The sequence below is a fragment of the Oryctolagus cuniculus genome, chromosome 10 (assembly GCF_051225735.1).
Source record: "Oryctolagus cuniculus isolate XC-2025 breed Fujian yellow rabbit chromosome 10, ASM5122573v1, whole genome shotgun sequence".
Taxonomy (NCBI): domain Eukaryota; kingdom Metazoa; phylum Chordata; class Mammalia; order Lagomorpha; family Leporidae; genus Oryctolagus; species Oryctolagus cuniculus.
In genome coordinates, this window is record NC_142876.1 from 51,456,362 (window position 1) to 51,479,890 (window position 23,529).

The following is a 23,529-nucleotide window of genomic DNA, read 5'->3' on the forward strand; positions in this document are numbered from 1 at the left end:
TGCACACATATGTACATACACACACATTTCTTTCATTTCCAGCCTTCTTTTTAAAACATCTTTGGATAGTACCCCCTATGATAGTAATATCTTTTATGCTTTCTCTGTATGAATCTTCACCAGATACAGATCAATATCTGCTGACAAGCAAATCCCAACTTCACTATTCCTGTGTTCAAAAGTCTGTTGGTTTTATTATAGATGTATGTATACATTGTAGAAAAATTGAAATACAGGTAAGTAAAAACAAAAGATTTAATAAACACTATATTCCCATCACTCAAATTGCCAATGGTGAAACCTCAGTGTGTAGCCTGCACAGTATTTTTCTCTGCTTCCTCCAGACAATAATCCATACTTTTCCATTTTATCAGAATTTTATTTCCTCCAATCTTGCAACCATATTTCCCTGGTTGACCCCAAAATGTCCTTTCCACGTGGTTTTCCCAAGACAGTAGCTGTCAATACTGATTGAGGTTTCATCCCTTAAACTTCAGTATCCAGGTTTGTGGTTTTTTTTTTTTTTTTTTTAAAGATTTGTTTATTTTGAAAGAGTTAGAGAAATCTTCCATCTGCTGGTTCACTCTCCAGATGGCCATAATGGCTAGGGCTGAACCAGGTTGAAGCCAGGGGCTTCATCTGGGCCTAAACACTTGGGCCATCTTCTGCTGCTTTTCCCAGGCCATTAGCAGGGAGCTGGACTGGAAGTGGAGCAGCCAGGACATGAACTGGCGCCTGTATGGAATGCCGATGTTGTACATGGTGGCTTTTTATGTGGTACTGAGTTGACAAAGAGAGGGACAGTTGTCCCACAAAGTGTCCTGCCATCTGGATTTGTCTTGTTGGCTCCATCATACAGAGTTTTAGGTCAATAACCTGTCCCCTCCTTTCCTATGAGCTGGGAGTGATAGCCAAAGGCCTGATGGGTTGGAGTTAAACACTTTGGCAAGAACATACCTCCAGTGAGGTGTGTGCTTCCTAGTACATCACACTAGCAAGCCTGTGTGCTAGATCCACTGTCAATTCTGGAACCGACCCTTGGATCAGGGCAAGTTACAGGTGTTTGAGACTACGATAAAATTTATTTCAGCCAAGCTCAGACTTTCTCAACCTTGGTATTGCTAACATTGTGAGCCAAATAACTTTGTTGGGGGTATAAGGGGACTATCCCCTATGCTCTGTGGGTATTGAGCAGTATTCCTTACCTCTCCCCCACTAAATGTCAGTAGCACCCCCTTCCCGGCTGCACAAGCAAGAATGTCTCCAGACATTTTCAAATGCCCTCTAGAGTCAAATCCACCCTGCATTGAGAACCAGCATTCTATCATAAGGAAAAGAGAACAGGAATGTTGGTGAGGAGTAGTTACTAGCTGCTTTCGTAGAATTAGTGTTAAGTGTCCTCTCCGTGGTGGAAGTACCGCCAGTCAGTTGGCAATACAGACACAGCCTCTAGGTACATACTCCTGCAGACAGAACTCGGAGAAGGCAAAATGCAGGCTGGGCAGGCTCCCCAAGAAGCTCCTTCTCCAGTGTCTGAGGGTATGCCCGTTCCCAGCATCCACTGCAACCTGAGCTCCGCTGCTGCCACCTAGCATCTTCCTCCCTGATGTGGGGACTGTTGTTGCCCGGTATTCATACCCAAGTCCACGTCCCTCCTCCAAAGCAGGCTTTCTGCTTCGCTGCAGCAACCAGGGAAGAAGAACAGGAGGAGGGAGGGCAGGGCAGCCAGTCCCAGCCCTGGCCCCATCCAAATAGCCTCTCTCTAGCCCCTGTCCCCATCACGCGCTAGACCTCAGTCCTAACTCCTGTAGCCTAGTGTCCGTCTGACTTGCCAAGCCAGAGCGTGGCTCCAGACTGCAGATGGGTCTGCCATCAGCACCCTGTCATCTTGCTGTGCCCCAGAGTCTTTCTGTATGAGATGTGTAAAATGGGGTAGAGACAGTGATAGGGTATAAAAGAGACACTTTGTTGCTGCTGCTGCTTCATTTAAAAGCCAACAGGATAAATCTGAGGTTGGAATCCTCCAGGAGAAGCCGGAAGTCAGTGCCACTGGACGGGGAGGAGGGCCTCCTGGTGAGAAACATTGAGTAGGAACTAGGGGCAAAGAAGCAGGTGGGCAGTCCCTCCTGCTGGTGAAGACGTGAAAGAATGCCAGCCCGGGGAGGCATTGCAGAGCCAGGACAACCGAGAACTTGAGAGTATTGAAACAGCACATGGTACCCCATGAATACATGTGATTTTTATATAGCAATTAAATAGGAAGAGAGTGCACACAGGGACATGGTCAGCTAAGAATTGAGGCTTATAGAGAAGATACAGAGACCAGAAAGGAATAAACAGAGGGCTAGAGATTCTAAAAGCAAACATGTTAAAAGCTCAAAGCATGGGATTTAGATAATGAAATTAAGTGCCCCTGCTTAAGGGAGAAGGCAGAGTTTTCTAAAGGAGGCAGCCGACAGGACCGACTCCACTCTGCAGGAAGTTTTCTGATGAGCCAAGACTAGCCACATGGGTTGGAAAGCAGAGGAGGACACGTGTGGGGAGCCTGCCAAGACAGTGAGTGGCCAGCATGAGCCTAACCTAGCAGAAAAAGGTAACACAACAAGGCCGGCGCCGCGGCTCACTTGGGTAATCTTCTGCCTGCGGCGCTGGCACACCGGGTTCTAGTCCCGGTTGGGGCGCCGGATTCTGTCCCGGTTGCCCCTCTTCCAGGCCAGCTCTCTGCTGTGGCCAGGGAGTGCAGTGGAGGATGGCCCAAGTGCTTGGGACCTGCACCCCATGGGAGACCAGGAGAAGCACCTGGCTCCTGGCTTAGGATCAGCGCAGCGTGCCAGCCATAGCAGTCATTTGAGGGGTGGAACCAATGGAAAGGAAGATCTTTCTCTAAAAATCTGCCTGTCAAAACAAAAAAAAAGGTAACACAACAAGACCTTCCAGACCCTGGGCCACTGATGCTTCGAGCAACTCAGCGTGGTGAGCAGCCACATGTACCCAGTCGTTCCCCAGCAAGGACCAGCTTCCCTACCCTGAAAGCCAGACAGAGCCAGGAGAGTTCAGAGAAAGCAGAACACCTGGCACCCAGCAGTTCATGGCCAGGCCCATGTGACTACGTCCCAGGTGCAGAACCTTCTGGTCCCCACTGTGATAGCCATTCACAGGGTCCTTCAGAAACCTCTGCACAGGGCCCAAGTCTAAAAGGGGTCAGTGTTTCCCTGACTTACTCAGGCCAGATAAGAGCATTCTGGCAACACTGTCAATCCATGGCCAGACTGCACAGCTGATTATTAGACACACGGTTTCTGAATTTGGTTGGGGTGGGGAATAGCAAGTCAGCATCACTGGAACATCCATCCCCAAGCCCTGTTAGCGTCGTTAACTTCGGGTTCCGATAGATGGTGGATGGATCAGACTTCTAGAGTATGAAGGCCAGAAGCAAGCAATTGTCCTGTCGTTTTCCCATTTCACAGATAAAGGGGCCAGAACCCTAGACAGTTAAGGAGAATTCCAGGGAAGTATGGAGCCCTGAGCCCCTCCTAGAAGTCCAGCCTTCCCCCATCCAAGTCCCACCCAAATGTATAGTATTTCAACAGGGCACTGAGCAAATGCCACCATGATGGGCTGGGTGATGTTAGAATTACAGGCTTTACAACCGCTGGAGCAGTCAACATCCCATCTTATTGATAATGAGCCATGTGCAGAAACAGAATGCTCAGTTCAAAGGGACACAGAAAGGACAGGAGGACATCAAACACTCGTGGAGAGAATCCAGGTTCTCTTCATCAGTTGTAACAAATTCAGAACTTAAAATAAGAAAGTTCAAGGAAAACGAAGTAGTAGTTAGAATTTCCCAGAAAGAGGCAGCAGTTTAACACACCACTCGGGATGCCTGCAGCCTGTATCAGACTCCTTGGGATCAAGTCCCTGCTCTGCTTCCAATTCTAGCTTCCTGCTAATGCACACCCTGGGAGCCAGGAGGTGATCACTCAAGTCATTGAGTTCCTGCCACCTGTGTGGGGGACCCAGACTGGGTCTGGTCTCCTGGCTTCAGCCTGGCGTAGCCCTGGTGTTGTAGGCATCTGGGGAATGAACCAGTGGATGGAAGACCTCCCCCTCTCCCCCATCTCTTCCCCATCCCCTCCGTGTGTGTGTGTGTGTGTGTCTGGCTGTGTCCAGTGTCATTACCAGGGTCCTGCTCATTAAAGAGGTAAGCAAGGGGGTCCAGGCAAGAAAAGGTGATGTGGCAATAAAAGCAGAGGTAGGAGTGATGCAGAACCAGGAGCCAAGAACCATGGGCAGCCCCTGGGAGTCTGAAAAGGCGAGGAAATGGATGCTCTCCCTGAAGCAGCACAGCCTCAAAGACTCATTGGGGGGGGGGGGGGGGACTCCTGACTCTCTTCTCTGACCCCAGCTGTAAAAGACTAATTTTTACGGTGTTAAAACACCGAATGTGTGGTCTTTGATACAGCAGCAATAGGAAGCGAATGCAGGCTGCATTAATAGTGGTTAGAGGGACGAGCGTTATGGCACAGCAGGCTAAGCTGCTGCCTGGGACACCCATGTCCCAAACTGGAGTGTTGCTCAAGCCCCAGCTACTCCACCCTTCCAATCCAGCTTCCTGCTGATGCACCTGCAAGGCAGTAGGCGATGGCCTAAGTGCTTGGGTTCCTGCCACTCACGTGGGAGACCCAGATGGAGCCCCAGCTGTTGCAGGCATGTAGGGAGTAAACCAGCAGATAGAAAATCTCCATCTCTGGCACTCTGTCTTTCAAATAAATTTAAGAAAATAGTCATTAGAGTACCGGGCCAGACACAAATTGTACAGTGCACTCATTGGGTCATATCTGAAATGTTGGGCTCCACCTGATTTTACTTAATGCTGCTCCACTTCCAATCCAGCTTCCTGCTAATGCACCCTGGGAGGCAGATGATCACTCAAGTGACTGGGCCCTGGCCACCCTCACAGAGACTCCAGTAGAGTTACCAAGCTCCTGGCTTTGGCCTGGCCCAACCCTGGCTCCTGTGGGAATTTGGGGAGTCAATCAGTGGATCGAAGATCTGCCTTTCAAAATATAATTTTTAAATTACCCTAACCCCAGAGAGCAGACTTAGTACAAATAACTTGGTGTCACAGGGAAATTCAAGTCTTCCTAGTGAAGACACTTGGAAGAATTCTCAGAGCTGCCAAGTAAATGCTGTACCTCCCTCGGCAGTAAGCTTCCCATGGCCAGAGGCCAGATGGTCACAGTTGGGCAATACTGGGAAGGATTCAACCACCTCCTCGAGCTTGGGCATGAAGACCACTCCCTTTACACTAAGGTTTGCAGATCTGACAGCTCCAGAAAGACAAGGCATCTGGGTATTTTCACCAGAGCCTAGATCCTTCCTAATGCTAAAATTTCATGAATGTTTTATGTACATTCCCTTATGTATTAAATCTCATGGAAAATAAAATACAATAGCAGATATTCTCACTTCTCTTGCTTATGTAACTCCCGATGCTGTGTTTAAATTGCCTTGGGAAGCTGTCATCTCGGTAGGTAAGTAGAATATTTAGGTCAGTATCTCACAGTTGTCAAAGATGACAAGGCCCCATAGTTGGATCCCAGGCAGAACCTGCAGCGTCTCCCACGCCCACCCCTTAGGCTCACTGGGACTCCCATTGTGCCCTGGCTTAGGAGTGGCCACGCCTCAGCTTAGTCCCCAACTCACTACGGAGCGGGAGGCTGCGCAGGCAGAGACATGTGCAAGGAAGATGATCGGAGCTGTGGGTTCCTCCCCTGTAACAGTGGGGCGCCCACGGCCAGGGCAGTCTGCTGCGCAGCAGTGCCCATCTAGCTGCTTCCACCTGCCTCAAGTTTCTCAACATGGAAAGAAGTTACCCAGCTAGGGGCCTACTGCGCCCGCGTCTCTTCACTCTCTGCTCTGGAAGCCTTAGAGGATGCTACTGCTGCTTGATTTGCAAGAGAAAAAGTCAAGTGAAAAATAAAAACATTTCTCTGGGCTGGTGCTGTGGCGCAGTGGGTTAACACCCTGACCTGAAGTGCCGGCATCCCATATGGGCACCGGTTCTAGTCCCTGCTGCTCCTCTTCCAACCCAGCACTCTGCTGTGGCCTGGGAAAACAGTAGAAGATGGCCCAAGTCCTCGGGCCCCTGCACCCACGTGGAAGACCTGGAAGAAGCTCCTGGCTTCAGATCGGCGCAGCTCTGGCTGTTGCGGCCATCTAGGGAGTGAACCATTGGACGGAAGACCTCTTTCTCTGCCTCTCCTCTGTGTAACTCTGACTTTCAAATGAAATCTTTTAAAAAAAATCCTCCCCAGGTCATACCCCATTTCTCACACTGAATTCCCTATCTTGGAGGTGCACAGGCCACAGGTTTCCAACATGGCTCTCACGCAAGCACCAGGCACCGCCTGCCAGCTGCAGCCCAGGGGAGGCAGACAAAAATGCCTGTGTCAGTTGATGAAAACATTCTCAGTCAACGTGTCTGGACAAGCACCCGTTTATCTCACAGCCAGAAATGATTGTGACCATAGCTACCTTTAGACACAATATTGACCTGCCTGTTGATGCTGTTCCTAAGTCGCTACCTCCCTTCATGCTCCTTTGTCTTCTCGTTCAGTGGCTTAGCGTGTGTTTGAATCCCTGTTAGACTTCTGTTTGAATTCAGTTGCTTTTTGACTGGAGAAAAGGAAACCACAGTTAAAGATTGTGCTGTCAGAAATGGATAAATTTGTTTCTTTGCACCTGTGACCTGCAGGGGTTGAGGCCTAACCTTTGCCTGTCAGCGGCACCAACAAGTGGCTGAGGGCACTGGGGTAGCTTTCCAAGTCTCCATTACACTCCCCACCACCGTCCCAGATCCACACCCAAGCTTAAGTAAAAGCCGAGAGCTTGCCCTGTAGGTGCCCACCCACAGCCCCACTCCACTGGCTTGCTGCCTGCACCCTCCTGCGGCGAGTTCTGCAGCTGCCACTGAAGTTGATGCGGCACGCAGGCCTCAGGCGAGGGGTGAGCACTGCACAGTTGTCCCCAAGTGCAGTCGGCATGGGTGTTCCATGCAAGCAGATACACATCGGATTCTCACCGACACAGTCAAACTTGAAGTTCCAGAGGCATTTTTCTACCAAAAGACAAAGTCTTGGGTGAATCCTTTCACCTCTGAGTAATGATGGTTCCTGGGGTACAGTGGGTTACACTGCTGCTCGGGATACCTGCATCCCATGTTAGGGTGCCTGGGTCAGTTCCCGCTTCAGCTTTCTGACAGTGCACCTGGGAGACAGCAGGTGACGGCTCAAGTGCTTGAACCCCTTTGTGGGACCTCAGTGGATTTTCAGGCTCCTGGCTTTCACCTGGCCATTGCAGGCATATGAGGGATGAACCAGCAGAAGGAATAGCTCTTTCTACTCCCCCCAGCCTGCCCATGTTTTAAGTGAAAAATTACACTCAGACTTGGTTTCATTGAAATGACAGAGGTAAAAAGAAAAATCACCTCTTAAATATGGGCGTTCAGCGTTCTGTTTGTATTTTGCATTGTGAAATACCTTGTTTCTTTTTCCAGGACTACACTTTGTTATACGAAGAGGCAAAGTATTTTCAGCTTCAGCCCATGCTGCTGGAGATGGAAAGATGGAAGCAGGACAGAGAAAGTGGTCGCTTTGCACGGCCCTGCGAGTGCCTCGTGGTGCGGGTGGCCCCCGACCTCGGAGAGAGGATCACGCTCAGCGGCGACAAGTCCTTGATAGAAGAGGTGTTTCCGGAGATTGGTGACGTGATGTGCAACTCCGTCAACGCCGGCTGGAATCACGACTCCACGCATGTCATCAGGTTTCCACTCAATGGCTACTGTCACCTCAACTCAGTCCAGGTACGGCGTCATTGTGCATGGCGTGCACCAGATGTCACTCCTAATGCTGTTCCTTCACCTCGCCTTTGCCTAGTGCCTTTGCACTCGTGTAACACTGCTGTTGGACGGAGGGTTAGGCTTCGCACTACAGCAGGCATTCTACAAATCTATCGAACACCTGCTATGTGCCAGGGGCTGGGGTAAGCCCTGGAGCTGTGGTCATGGAACCCTTATTATAGGAACAGGGTCAGGGGCTACTGCCAATCAACATAATATTGCCAGGTAATGGCAAGGGGATTTCTAGGGTAAAGTACTCCAAACAGCAGGCTCAGCAAGTTCTGGAAGACTGGAAATGGGAGAGTGATTGGCATGTTGAGAAACATCAGGAGAGCCAGTGTGGTTTGAGGAAGGTGAACCAAGGAGCAAGAGTTCTGGCACTTAGGGACAGGGGTGACCAGGAACAGGTTGTGGAGAGCCTGCTGGAGGGTGCTAAGCACAGGATTTTTCCAATTTGGTTTCTTTCGGTTGGGATTCATTTGCCTGTGTGAGTTGAATGGAAAGCCATAGGAGGGTTTTTGAGCAAAATACTGACCTGACACGGTTCATATTTTAGCATGAATACTCCAGCAGCAGGTGGGAATAGCAGAAGCAGAGAGAGCGGTTAGAAGGCCATGGTTCCAGTGGTAGCTGTGAAGGGCCCAGTTCTGAGTGTCCTCGTGTAGCGCCAACAAGACTTTCTGACAGTGGCTGGCTGTTCTTAGACAAGCCTAGTCTACAGCATTTGTCAGGAGCTGGATGGTGGAAGCGCCATTGGTTAGGTGGAGAACTCTATGGGAGGAGACTTGGGTGAAATTCAGAACTTGAATTTATACCGTAGGAGGTCCCATGGGCCTTAGATGCTGATGGGTGTTGTCTGCCTGCACAGGCACTGTCTTCCTGTAACAACTTGGAGAGGGTAAGCACTGCTGATCCTCCTCTTGCCGATGAGAAAACAGACACACACCTGGGTCTTGGCTCTAGCTCTGTGTGATGCACAACTATCTGAATGCAGTGGAGTGGGGATTCTTGCTTTTTCCCTCTCATTTATTTGAAAGGCAGAGAGAGAGTTCCCATCAGCAGATTCACTCCCAAAATGCCCTCAATGGTTGAGGATACCAAGGCTGAGGGCAGGAGCTCATTCCGGGTCTCTTTATGTGATTGGAAAAGACCCAAGTACTTGAGTTATCACCACTGCCTTCCAGGGTCTGCATTAGCAGCCCTCAGGAGTCAGGACCTGGAGCCAGAAGGGAAACCCAGGTACTCTGATAAAGTATACAGGTGTCCTAACCACTAAGCGCAAACACCTGTCCCCTCCTACCCCTTATTAGCTGGGGTGGGCCCATGCCTGTGTTCTATATTTAGCCACCAAAACTGCTCCCAAAGCACAGACTAGAAGCTCCACCAAGCCATGCTGCCTCTTGAGAATTGTTCCATGACTGTGGTTTTTGTTTTTTGAACGGATTGTGAGAGAACAGTAGAAAATGACCCCTAAGTGTGATGGAGGAAGGCACACACTCCTAGTAGCCCGGTGGCCTCTGGGGTGCACACATTTTCACCTATGTGGATGGCGCCCCCTGGAGGTGTGTGGCACTCCCGTCCTGCCCTGCACAGTGATCCTGAGCAGCCTCTGCTCCTCTCATAGCCCAGTAAGCCTTTCCTGGCCCCCACACACCTTGCCCAGGCCCTCCCCGGGGCGGATGCAGGGGCAGAACCACAAAAGTCAGGACAGGAAGACCTCGGCCCCACCCCTCGGCTGGTGAATATCTAGCATCATCAATTCATGTGCTTCACACGTTTCCCAGATCCAGAGTGGAGATTTTCATCCAAACATCTTCCATGTACTACTCGGCCATGACCCACTCCCGCTTCCTGTTTTTACTGACCAAGAAATGAGAATGGACTTGTAGGCACACAGAGACTGCGACAGAGCATCCGACACCTGGTACCCCACTGAGGGGTTTTAACATCCTCAGCTGATGAAGAAACTAAGAAACTAAGTTGATGTTTAAAAAGCAGTGGCCTCGGGCCAGCCCCGCAACCCACTAGGCTAATCCTCCACCTGTGTTTCTGGCACCCCGGAGTTCTAGTCCCAGTTGGGGCGCCGGATTCTGTCCCGGTTGTCCCTCTTCCAGTCCAACTCTCTGCTGTGGCCCGGGAGTGCAGTGGAGGATGGCCCAAGTGCTTGGGCCCTGCACCCGCATGGGAGACCAGGAGAAGCACCTGGCTCCTGGCTTCGGATTGACGATCGACGCAGCGTGCCCGCCATAGCAGCCATTTGGGGGTGTGAACCAACGGAAGGCAGACCTTTCTCTGTCTCTCACTGTCTAACTCTGCCTGTCAAAAAGAAAAAAAGCAGTGGCCTCATACACTATTTGCATTATATTGAAATAAGCTGTTGACCACATCCAGGGTAACACTGGATCATACTGAATAACTACCATGTTATGCAGGTCAGGTCCCTGGGGATGGAAGAGGCCTCCTGATTTTCTTAGGCAGTCCTCCCTCAATGTCCTCAAAGGGCTGATTCCAGGACTTCCCCAAACCCCACCCCCATACCAGCCTCTGCAGCTGCTTCTGTCCCTGGTATGAAATGGTACAGTATCTGCACTAACCCACGCCCATCCTCCTGTCTTCTTTGAATCCTCTCTAGATCACCAATACAATGTAACTGTTAGACGATCATTTAGGAAATAATGACAAGAAAAAGCCTGCCCATGTGGAAGACACACACAACCATCACGGGCCTGGCATTTTTGGTCTGCAGTCCGTTGTGTTGCCAGATGCAGAACCCATGAACACCATGGGCCTTCTGCACGAGCGATTTAGTAACCACAAACACCAGCGACAGACAGCACGGAGGCCAGAGCTGGGTTCTGAATTGTTCACAGCCTCCTCACCTCTCCTAATCAGGGCTCGGCCCCGCTTCCAGAGTGGTGGTGTAGCCGGGCTAACTGGCCTGGTTCCTGCTGACAGGCTGCATTCCTGCCTACAGAATTCTCCTTGCAGGGAGCCCTTGGTCTTTTCTTGGCAATTAGGGATTGTTTTCTTCATCCTGTGCACTGTAAATTCACTCACAGAAATACAGCACTTTGGGGTACAATGTTCATTTGTTTTCATAAGGACTTGTATTCTCTCAAATTTGCCAGCATTTGAAGTTTAATTTAGAAAACACACTCTCAATTTTCAATCTCATCTGTTGCAAGACAGATTATGTTCCACATAAAAGTAGGTGAACAAAAATTTTAAAAAACCGTTCACTTTATATGGACTGCATTTTGAGGGTTATTTAGCAACATTTCACTTATCCCAAAAATCTGAGTTAGCATTGAATCATCTTGACAGGTAAGGAAGTAATTATATCCAAAACCCCAGCAGAGAATATTTGCAAGTCTAATATTTGGATTCCTCAAGAAATAGCTCCAGAGGAGTTTTCTGTGGGATTTTTTTGGCCTGAGGGTTCCAGGTGCTATTTCCTGCATTTAAGGGTGTCAGAGGGACAGGTTTGGAGCCTAGCGATTAAGATGCCCACAGCCCACATCCTAGTGCCCAGGTTAGACACCTGCCCCGGCTCCTGACCCCAGCTTCCTGCTAATGCAGACTTGGGGAGGCAGCAGTGATGGCTGACATCACAGGGTTCCTGCCACCCACAAGAGACTTCAATTGAGTTCCCAGATCCCAACTCAGCCCCCTGTCCAGCCCTGATGTTGGGGGCTTTGGGAGGCAAACCAGTATACAGGAGCTCTCAGTGTCTCTCCCTCTCCCCCCTCAAAAAACAAACAACCCTGGGTCAGATACATAGTGACAAATGAAGGGATTTTTTTTTGATAGGCAGAGTGGACAGTGAGACAGAGAGAAAGGTCTTCCTTTTCCACTGGTTCACCCCCCAAATGGCTGCCGCGGCCGGCGCACCGCACTCATCCGAAGCCAGGAGCCAGGTGCTTCTCCTGGTCTCCCATGCGGGTGCAGGGCCCAAGCACTTGGGCCATCCTCCACTGCCTTCCAGGGCCACAGCAGAGAGCTGGACTGGAAGAGGAGCAACTGGGACAGAATCTGGTGCCCCAACCGGGTCTAGAACTCCGGGGTGCCAGCGCCGCAGGGAGAGGATTAGCCTATTGAGCTGTGGCGCCAGCTGGGATCTTTCTTGCATTAAGTATTTTATCTCAAAATTAAAGACTAGTTTATATGGTTTATGTTTATACAAGAAGGGTAGAATAAAAAAATATATCCAAAACAAAGAATTTCTTTTTTATTTGACAGGTAGAGTTACAGACAGTGAGAGAGAGACAGAAAGGTCTTCCTTCTGTTGGTTCACTCCCCAAATGGCCGCTACGGCCGGCACTGCGCCAATCTGAAGCCAGGAGCCAGGTGCTTCTTGGTCTCCCATGCTGGTGCAGGAGCCCAAGCACTTGGGCCATCCTCCACTGCTTCCCAGGCCACAGCAGAGAGCTGGACTGGAAGAGGAGCAGCTGGGACTAGAACCCGGCACCCATATGGGATGCTGGCGCCGCAGGCCGAGGATTAACCAGATGAGCCATGGCGCTGGCCCTGGATATATTTTCTAATACATAGGCATTGCATGTATTTTTCCCTCCTTGAATGCATTTCAGTTGTCATACGTTTGAAAACCTATAGATAAACCTCAGTTGTATTCAGCAATCCATTTGTTCTGCTATTGGAGTTAATCAGTCTTCCAAGCTGAAATACAGAAAAAGTACCTGGGTATTGGGGAACTCAGAGTTGAGAGCACAAATGAATCACTGGCTAAGTAAATTCAGATACCACTCTTCCCATACATAGTCTATCACCTCACACAACACATGTTAGTGATAAATGAGCTTTGAAACCTGAACCCCATTTTTGAGAAGGCAGTATTACAATAGACACAGACACACACACACACACATGGGATTGGAAGCCAAACATACCTGAGTTGGGAAGCCAGGTCCATGCCACACTAACCGCAAGCCTCAGTTTGCTCATCAATAAAATGGAGCCAACATGACAGGGTGTTGTCACTAGCAAGTACAAAGCAAGCACGTGACGTCACATTGTAGGAATTAGAGATGTTTGCTCCCTCCCTCCTGCCCTTTAATCCCAGGTCTCCCTGTGAGAGAAGCTCAAAGAGATGCAGGAGTTGGAAGAGATGGACCAGTGTTGCAGATGATCTCAGATTTGGTACGTGCCTTTGAAGTCCTTATGTGGCCACAGCACCTACCCACCCCTCACTGGATGCTTGTCTTGCCCCTTGCAGGTCCTTGAGAGGTTGCAACAAAGAGGATTTGAAATCGTGGGCTCCTGCGGGGGAGGAGTGGACTCATCCCAGTTCAGCGAATACGTCCTCCGGCGGGAGCTGAGGCGGACGCCGCGCGTACCCTCTGTGATCCGGATAAAGCAAGAGCCCCTGGACTAACGGACCTATTTCTTACGCACAGAGGAAAACACACACCACACAACGCAAACAGAAAAGGGACATTTATGCGCAGTTGGGACAGCAAACCAAGTCCTGGACCTAAAAATCGAATGAAAGACACATTTATATCCAATAGAGACCACACCTGTATTCACATGGGAACAATTGGAATAGCGATATCCTCAAGGTGTAAAAAATATATAAATATATATATATGTCAAAAGGTAGGAAATGCAAAAAGGAAAACAAAAAAAAAGGTAATAGCTACAGTTGGTGCTGTGATGGCCGTGAAGTGTCCTGGGCCTCCCAAGGCCTCTGACCAATAAACAAGCCATGAGCGGGAGGTCGCAGTCTCCTTACAGTTTCCATTGCCAACAGCCATCCGTTGTTCCTTTTTCCTTTGTCATTTTTCTTTTTTCTTTTTTATTTTTTTAAAGACACCTTGAATCGAGTTTCTTTGCATTTGGGGGTTTCATGTCTCTTTAGGCGGGGACCAGGCAGGACTTCAGAAAAACTCTCCTGAGCACATTGCATTTAAAAGACATTTAGACATGAAATTTTAAATGTAGTTTGTACAGAAGTCACACTTTTTTGTCTGCCTCACAGATGTGAACTTTACTTTGTTTTTAAACGGATCAGTTTTGCAAAGGGGCCAGAATTATTACTTGTTAGAGTTGCTCCAGTTTGAGTCTGCTGCTTTCCTACAGTTTTTCAAATTTTATAATGTATTAAATACAATAAACTGTTTTAAAAATAAGGTCTGTGTGAAACACACGTGTTGGGGTAAGGCCAGATTAAAATGAATTTTTTATTATTGTCTGTGTTGAGTATCAAAAAGAGGCCTTAAAGCTGGGGCCAGTTTTGAAGACAAAACCCTACCAAAGGATAAGGATGTCATCACCTATTCTAGACAATTCTCTCTTGACTCAGCACACGTCATTCCCCATGCTTTGCTTTTCTATACTGGTTAAGAAGGAAAATTTAATGAAAAGGAGACACACCTATTTCAGTTGTCTGTGGCTACAGAGCAAACCACACTAAGATTTCATGGCTTGCAACATTTTCTCTGCTGGCGATTCCCTGTGTGGTCTTTGCTGGGCTTCAGCCCCATATGATGTCATCCAAGGGCAAGGTTGGACAGGATGGCCAAGGTGGCTCACCCAGATGGCTGCCAGTTGGTACTGGCTGCTGGCCTCCATGTGGCTTGGGCTTCTCTCTGCATAGTAACCAGGCTCCAAGAAGGAGTGTCCCAAGCTTAAGTGTGCCAAGAAAAGGCGATGGAAGCCACAGCCTGCTAGAAGGCGAGGCCTGGACCTGCACATGCGCTTCAGCTGCTTTCTGTTGACTGAACAGACCCAGAGCCAGCCAAGACTCGGGGAGAGAACAAATGAAATGTACCTCCCGTTGGGACAGTAACAAGATTTGTGGCCAACCTGAAACCACTGTAACCCCTGTCCAAAAGGTCTTAAAAGCCAGGTGTTAGGATCTGGAAACAGTTGGGGCAATTTTGTGACAAGAAGGGTCACTTCATCGTTAGCCAGAGAGGCAAGAATCCTGAGATTTCAGGACCACCATGGAATTAAGTCCTCAGCCTGTCCAAAGGATTAGCGACTCCGGGTCCTCCATCAGCCCGCCCTTCAGCTTTCTTGCTTCCATTCTCTTCCTCGCTCCAGACGCTCAAAATAAACCTGGCCTGCTGGGAAGATTGACAGGTAAACTATAATGTGTTTCTGCTGCAGAGATGTTCCTGTGGTGATGGGCTATTTCCATCCTGAACTTACTTTCTTTTTTTAAATTAAAAAGTCTCTGCCCGAGGACACCAGTAATGAAAATATCTCTGGCTTTGGAAACTAAAAGTAAGCTGTTAATGGCTCCTCTCACTCCCTGAGACACAGAGGCCGCCCCAACACTGAATGACTTATTAATGACTGCCAGCCGGGCTCCCACATCCTTGTGTAATTCCCCGTTAGTTGAGACTATTACACCACCGTCTCCAGTGGGGCAGCAGGGCTTGTTCCCACCAGCTGCTCGGTCATCCACCTCCTACTGAAAGGAGAATGGAATTGCTCTAGGATTTGACCAGCAATCCATTCTCATTAGGCAGAATTTCCTAAAATCAATTAAGCAACAGTCCCACCTTGGGACCCTGCTGGTTATTGTCAACAGTTAGCATTTACCCAGCCCTCCTTAAGTGCAGCTAGTATCGTCCCGACAGAATCCCGCACAGAATTGCATGCAGGAGCTATTAGCATCTACTTGGTTCTTTTCTATGGTCTTAACACCTGTATATGACTCCAGCTCAACTAACTGCATGTTTCTCCAAAAACTCTAATCCAATGTAATGGGAAGCAGCAAACACTTCTCATGAATACAGATTGTACATATAGATTCCAACATACTAAAGTATTTCAGGAAAGATGTCAGTCCAAAAATAGCCGAGTAGCAGTCGTTTGTTTTCATTAAGTTTTATTACCCAATATACGGTTCATAATCAAAGTTCACCAGTTGGGCTGGCACCGCGGCTCAATAGGCTAATCCTTCACCTAGCAGCGCCGGCACCCCGGGTTCTAGTCCCGGTCGGGGTGCTGGATTCTGTCCCGGTTGCCCCCCTTCCAGGCCAGCTCTCTGCTATGGCCCGGGAGTGCAGTGGAGGATGGCCCAAGTGCTTGGGCCCTGCACCCCATGGGAGACCAGGAGAAGCACCTGGCTCCTGGCTTCGGACCAGCGCGATGTGCCAGCTGCAGCACGCCAGCCGCGGCAGCCATTGGAGGGTGAACCAACGGCAAAGGAAGACCTTTCTCTCTGTCTCTCTCACTGTCCACTCTGCCTGTCAAAAAAGTTCAGTTGTCCCAGTAAAGATCCTTACAGCTGTGTTTTCCCCATGAAGGATCTGATTAAACATCATAGGGTACATTTATTAATACATCTTTAGACTCCTTTAATTTAGAACAGTTTTTTTTGTCTTCCATGACAACGACCTATTTGAAGAGTATAGAGCAATTTTATTGTACATTGTTGCACAATTTAGATTTCTCTGGTGATTGGTTGGTCCCTCATTGATAGAATCTGAGTAAAAGTCACTTTACTCCTTGATTACACAGAGAAAAGTTAATCTGTAGGATGATAGCATGAGATTGTGTTAACATTTTATTCCTCAGTACACACTCACCCAGCAGTTTTACCATCCACTAGGTAACTTTTTTCTGAATCAATCATGACCTTCATGGCTATGAAAGGGTACTTTTTAGAAAGCTACTATTGCCCAAACCATTGATATTTTAAATAATTTTTTGAAAAAAAATATTTTAAAGGCAGAAAAACCACAATCTTTGATCTTCTCTTTTCTAAGTAGTTTAGAAAAAGATAAAGCAAGCAAATTCTAAAACTTGTTTCTGAAGATGAGTTTCTGTATAGTAATAAAAATAGCCATCTGCTTTTGGTTTGCCAGGTGCCAGGCACCGTACTAGGCACTTTCCCTGCATTACCTCTGATGTTATGACCACATTAGAGGTTGTATTATACCTGTTTCTCTGTTAAATGACAGACTCAGAGACATCAGATAAATGACAGGATGAAGGCTAATGTGCAGTAAGCTTTATAAGGTGGGCCCAAAAAAAGCCGTAGTATCTGAGAAAAAGTTTTCATATGCTGGTACCAAGAGGAAGAAAAGGATTTATTAGTAGTTTCTCCTTAGAATGGAAACATATGCTTGTATTTAAATATTCCAGGCATCCCTTAGTGTAGTAGGTGGTACCATCTGGACTTGTGCATGTGCACTCTTGATGTTCACACAGTCACCTAACAATATTTCTCAGAATGTCCCCCTCATTAAACAACCCGTAACTGTATGGAGGACTAAAGCTCTTATAAGATGTGTTTTCTCTGACTTTGTAACTGTCATGAAGCTTTTATCATTAAGAGTTTGCCTGGGCCGGCGCCGCAGCTCACTAGGCTAATCCTCCGCCTTGCGGTGCCAGCATACCGGGTTCTAGTCCCGGTCGGGGCGCTGGATTCTGTCCCGGTTGCCCCTCTTCCAGGCCAGCTCTCTGCTGTGGCCAGGGAGTGCAGTGGAGGATGGCCCAAGTGCTTGGGCTCTGCACCCCATGGGAGACCAGGATAAGTACCTGGCTCCTGCCATCGGATCAGCGCGGTGCGCCGGCCACAGCACACCGGCCGCGGTGGCCATTGGAGGGTGAACCAACGGCAAAGGAAGACCTTTCTCTCTCTCTCTCTCTCACTGTCCACTCTGCCTGTCAAAAAAAAAAAAAAGTTTCTCTGGGGCTGGCACTATCACGAAGCAGGTAAAGCTGCCACCTGAGGTGCTGGCATCCAGTATGGCTGCCAGTTCAAGTCCCGCTGCTCCACTTCTGTTCAAGCTCTCTGCTTGATCAGAAAGCAATAGAAGATGGCCTAAGTGCCTGGGCCCCTGCACTTGCATGGGAGAAAGAGAAGAAACTCCTGGCTCCAGATCGGCACAGCTCCAGCCATTGCAAGCATTTGGGAGTGAACTAGTGGATAGAAGACCACTCTCTCTTTGCCTCTCTGTTAAAGATTTATTTGAAAGGCAGAGTTACAAACAAGTTTCCCATGGCAGGTGGACCTAGAAGTTAAGATGCTCTCAGACATCTACATCCCATATCAGAGCGCCTAAGTTCAGTCTGGATCCAGCTCCCAATTTCAGCTTCCTACTAACGTGCACCCCGAGAGGCAGCAGATGTCTCAAGTACTCGGGTTCCTACCACCCACGTGGGATAGCTGGATTGAGTTTCTGGCCCCTGGCTTCAGCCTGACCCAGCCCTAGCTATTGAGGGCATTGAGGGAATGACCCATCTCAGGGAGCGCTCACCCTCTCTGCCTCTCAAGTAAACACACATAAGTTTACCAAGCACTATTTGAGTCTTAGTATGCCCCAAATTTTCCTCCCAAGACACAGAAATGCACTTGGTGGAGTTAGTTTGCAGCCCACGCCCACTCCTTCTCCCAGTAGATGTTCTGAGTCTCAGTCTCTAAGTGAAGACTCTGCCACTCTATCTTAACAATGCCAATCTCAGGAACTCTTGGATCAGGAGAACATGGAAAATACTGGGTAGCATTGTGCTCCTCCAATCTAGGCCCAGAACAATAGATGAGAATTTCCTGGGGATTCCTTGTGACGTGCTTTTAAACGAATTCACCGATAAAGAAAAAAAAAAAAAAAAAAACACCACCATAGTTGGCATCTCCTATTTTTTGAAGGCCATATTGAATACTTCCAAATGCAGTTAATGGGGGTGGTGGCAGAGGGGCTTTGGGAGCGGGTTGGTGTTACAGGGAATTACTTAGAAATTTAACCTCACGGCCTTCATCCCCTCCTAATTAAGTAGAGAACCGCCATGACCCATCAGCTGCAGAATTCTTCCACCTCCTCTTTGCAAGCTGGCAGAGGCTTGAGTGAAAGGACACCAGGGCGCAAATAAGTGGCAACTACCACCCTAACAATAGCTTGCTATAGGTGTGCAGGAATCTACATTTTCCCCTTTATTCTGAGCGAGTTTCTTTGAAACTTAATGACTTCAGACCGTGTGCATTGGAAGGGATGTGTAAGTGTATAACCTAGCCATTTACCACAAGACTCCTTCACGTCTGTTGATGCATGTTTGAGCTCAATCTGACTGCACTTCCTCCTACAAGTTCATTCTCTCTCCTCCCTCACTCTCCACTTCTCCTTTCCCTTCAGTCTCCCAGTGTGAATCACACCTCCCAATCTGCCTGCCTCAGGGAAGCCAGCCAGAAGCAGCAACCGACAGTACAGGTATTAAATTATAGTGCTGGTTAACAGAGCTAGAGGAAAAAAAAAAAACAAAAAACCACCTGCTATGCATTCCGTTCAAACTTTGGAACTTCACTGGAAAAGCCCGAGCTACAAGCAAAGACCAAATCTTTGTCACAGAAGGATCACATTAGTTGGAAAAGAAGCAAGACCAGTAGGGGCAGTTGATTCAATCCAGTCTGAGGAGGACTTAAAGGATCATCTAAAGGTCAGAACTTGAGTAATCTCATGAAGCTGGGGTTTTTATTAGTCAGCAGAAATGGGTAACCAGATTGGCAAGGGGAAACAGTGTGCAGTGAATAACCTAAAATCTAAGTCTCTTTCACTATTGCTCTTTGAAATATTATTTAAAACATTGCTTGGGGCAGACCCGTGGCACAGTGGTTAAGACACCACATGGGATACCTGCATCCCATGCCAGAGTGCCTGGGTCCGAGTCCTGCCTCCACCTCTGATTCCATCTTCCTGCTAATGTGCATCCTGGGGACGCAGCGAGCGACAGCTCCAGTGGTCAGGTCCCTGCCACCCACGTGGGATATGTGGACCGAGTTCCCGACTCTTGGCTTCCGTCTGGCCTAGCCCTGGTTGTTAAGCTTGGGGAATAAACCAGAGGATGGGAGATCTCTCCATCTGTCTCTGCCTCGCTAATAAAATGGAAAATAAAATATCGTTTGGTCTCTTAAGTACCAGAAAATGTCAAACTCTACATACATTGCGTATTCCTGAAGTTAGTTCAGTCATGGTTTTCACTTAAGCAGCGTAGACTCGTATCTACAACAGGATGTTGACCTGGATAATTGTTCCTTGCTGCCACTATAGTTTCAAAATCAGAGTTGTTTTCCCGTGGTTCCTAGCTGAGGATGTGGAAAATCCTTCCTTCTAGTAGTTTTCTGCCTCTGTCCAGTCAGCAATAACCCCCAGCCTGTGCCTACTCCATGCTTTTCTTCAAGTAAAGTCGGCCAAATGATGGACTGGAATGACTTCTGCACAGTCATTTAAAACCTTCAGAATAGTAAGAATACAGAGAGGAAGTGACTTAGCTACCCCACTGGCAGACTGCGGGACTGCCTGCACCTGGTGACCCTCAGTGTCCACACAAGAGCCAAAGGACGGCGAGAGGCCGCCAGGTCACTCACTGCTGAAATTCTCACCCCCAGTGCAGGCACCTTTCCTTGTCACTGCTCTTCTGCCTGCTGCCCTCTCCAAGTGATCCCACCCATCCATGATTTCCCCATCACCTGTGCGGGGATGGACTCTCCCAGAGCGTCAGGCGGGTAGCCAGGCCAGAGGATACAGGACCAATAAGAGCTGGCCCTGCCATCTGTCTTTCACAGCAAGATATGTGATCTCACCATTTCAACAGAACGAGTCATAAGCAATGACAGCCGAGGGTCTGGCGAACATTCCCACCAAACTATCCAGACCGACTTTGTTTTGACCTTAGGCCGCTTTTCTCCTTTGAGATTTCCTACCTCAGTTTAGGATGCTCCCTTCTGTCCACACCACAGAGCCATTACTTGCATTCTCATGACCAAAGGTGGAGAAAGTACCACCTAAACCTTTCTCAAACCAGTCTCTTCCTCCCGACACCCACTACCACTTCCCAAGGTGGTATTACCAGTTCCTCCTGTGTAGATCACTTCCATAAGATCTAAAGTACTGGCTGGCGCCGCGGCTCACTAGGCTAATCCTCCACCTAGCGGCGCCGGCACACCGGGTTCTAGTTCCGGTCGGGGCGCCGGATTCTGTCCCGGTTGCCCCTCTTCCAGGCCAGCTCTCTGCTGTGGCCAGGGAGTGCAGTGGAGGATGGCCCAAGTCCCTGGGCCCTGCACCCCATGGGAGACCAGGAGAAGCACCTGGCTCCTGGCTTCAGATCAGCGCGGTGTGCCGGCCTCAGCGCGCTGGCCGCGGCAGCCATTGGAGGGTGAACCAACGGCAAAGGAAGACCTTTCTCTCTGTCTCACTGTCCACTCTGCCTGTCAAAAAATAAAAAATAAAAATAAAAAAGATCTTAAGTGCTTTTCCTGCTGGGGCCTGCACTGTGGCACAGTGGGTTAAGCCACTGCCTGCAGCACAGGCATTCCCATATGAGTGCCAGTTTGAGTCCTGCCTCTCTATTTCCAATCCAGCTCTCTGCTGTGGCCTGGGAAAGCAGTGGAAGATGGCCCAAATGCGTGGACCCCTGCACCCATGTGGGAGACCCAAAAGAAGCTTCTGGCTCCTGGTTTCAGATCAGCCTTGCTCCAGCCATTGCAGCCATTTGGGGAGTGAACCAGCAGATGGAAGATCCCTCTCTCCTTCTCCTTCCTTCCCTCCCTCTTTCTGTAACTCTGCCTTTCAAATAAATATTTTTTTAAGTTACTTTTTCTGCTCAGAAGTGGGAGTGTCATCTCCTAAAATCCACCCCCCACCACCAGCTGCCACCCAGACACTCCCAGCAGCATGTCCTCGTGGTTTTGAGAATCATCTCATCTCCTTAGTGCGGCACCCAAGGGCCTCCCCCGTCCAACTCCCCCACCCCCCAACCTCATCTGTGGCCACCCTGGCTTCCTGCCTAGTAATACTCTGGCTCCTGCATAGGTTATGTTGTTCTGCACCTCCCGGCTTTGTTAGCCTCTCGCCTCCTCACCAGCCATCATGCTCCCAGACCTCCTTGGCATATCCCTCCTCCGCCGCCTACGCGCCCCTCAGCTGGGTGACCCTTCTCTGTGCTCGGAAAGCACCCTGTTTATATTTTATCATCACACCCACTGTGTACTGTTAACTTGCTATTTACATGTCTAATAATTAATAATTTTTTAAAGATTTGAAAGTCAGAGTTAGAGAAGGAGAGAGAGAGAGAGAGAGAGAAAGAGAGAGAGAAAGGTCTTCCATCTGCTGGTTCACTCCCCAGATGGCCACAATGGCCGGAGCTGTGCTAATCCAAAGTCAGAAGCTTCTTCTGGGTCTCCCATGTGAGTACAGGGGCCCAAGCCCTTGGGCCATCTTCTGCTTTCCCGGGCCATAGCAGAGAGCTGGATAGGAAGTGGAGCAGCCGGGACTCAAACCAGCATCCCTATGGGATGCCAGCACTGCAGGCAACGGCTTTACCCACTACGCTATAGTGCCGGCCCCAATCTAAAAATCTTTAGTGCTGACTTATTTATGTCCCAGCATCTAATAGCTACTGAATAAATGTTGATGACAGATGAACTACACACACAAAAAAAGGCTGTTATTTCTAGAACTAGCAGAAAACTGATTTCATGTACGTTTCTCCACCCCCTGAAGAGCTTGTGTGCATGGATACACACTCAATTAAATGAGAACCAATGGAATAGAACCGGCACACAATAGGGAATCATTTATTAGTATATTAAATCCTTCTAATGCTTTGGCCTTTTGATGCTTATTTTGAATTTTGCCCAATTAAAAGTCCTGGAGGACTCCCAACATAACAGATTTACTGTCCTGCCTGAAACAAGTCAAAAACTAGGAAAAAATTATGAATCAATGGCTTTCAAAGACATTGGATATTGAGCAATAGAGAACAGTGCTGACCGAGGAGGAGATAAAAAGCTAAGAGCCATAGGGCTGCCCGAGCTGCCTGCCTCAGGGAAGCTCATGGACGTGGGGCAGGGAAGAATGGCCCAGGCAGGAATAACCCAGGCAGGAATAACCCAGGCAGGCCTGTGGTTCTGCAAGTTGAAGAGACGGAGCTTGGAGTACAGGAAGCCAGGGCAGCTGGCATTCACAGGGCAGAGTCACGGAGAGGGGAGAGCTAGGCATGGAGAGAGAAGGCCAAAGAAGGGAGGAAGGACTTCCTGAAGTCTCCAGCTGAATGGTGATCAGTGCATTTGTGGGGAGAAACTACCCAAGGCTAGGAAAAAACTAGGAGAGAATTTAGAGAAGTCTTCGTAGCTCACAAAAGGCCAGCAACAGCTCCTGCTCCCACCAGCCAGAGTGGAAAACCTCAGAGCTCCTGGGCGTCAGCTAAAGCACCGAGAATGCTGCCGTGGAGGAAAGCCAGCCCAGAAGAAACCCCTCCGATCTTACCTAAGAAAGCTTAAGAAGTATCCCACAAGGATCCAACTACTTTCAAGGCATCGACCTCACTTTCAAATGAAATTTGAGAATATGTATAGAAGTACACAAACGTGTAGCACCCTATAAATTCACAATAGCGGGATCTAATAAAAAAGTGGGGGTGTCCTGGTGGTGCAGCAGGTTAAGCCACGACTTGAGACACCAGCATCTCATGCCAGTGTGCCGATTTGAGTTCTGGCTGCTCTCCTTCTGTTCCTGGTCACTGCTAATGTACCAGGAAAGCAACTGAAGACGGTTCAAGGGCTTGGAGCTCTGCCTTCCACATGGAAGACCTGGACTGATCTCTAGGCTCCTAGCTTCAGCTTGGCCCAGTCCTGATCATTGTGGCTATTGGGAAGT

The 23,529-nt window shown here is 48.8% G+C and overlaps 1 protein-coding gene and 1 long non-coding RNA gene across 8 annotated transcripts in view; one reads left to right on the forward strand and one right to left on the reverse strand.

Annotated features, from left to right (window-relative positions):
• The window catches only part of KCTD1 (potassium channel tetramerization domain containing 1), a 217,301-nt gene extending 203,249 nt beyond the window's left edge, over nt 1–14,052 (forward strand). For all 5 annotated transcript variants that reach the window (XM_070050358.2, XM_070050357.2, XM_070050359.2 and 2 more), the window contains exons 4-5: nt 7,562–7,867; nt 13,137–14,052. In XM_070050358.2, the coding sequence (XP_069906459.1) occupies nt 7,562–7,867; nt 13,137–13,295 (465 nt within the window). In that variant the 3' untranslated portion in view covers nt 13,296–14,052. The remainder of the gene's footprint in view (nt 1–7,561; nt 7,868–13,136) is intronic.
• Nucleotides 1–23,529, reverse strand: part of LOC149123763 (uncharacterized) — a 33,365-nt gene that overhangs the window by 5,506 nt on the left and 4,330 nt on the right. The window contains exons 2-3 of one of the 3 annotated variants that reach the window (XR_016214088.1): nt 12,811–12,900; nt 5–6,681 (exon numbers count right to left, since the gene is read on the reverse strand). This is a non-coding gene — a long non-coding RNA (uncharacterized LOC149123763). Of the gene's footprint in view, nt 1–4; nt 6,682–11,981; nt 12,581–12,810; nt 12,901–23,529 lie in introns of those variants that run through there. The other 2 variants (XR_016214086.1, XR_016214087.1) reach the window with 2 other exon arrangements.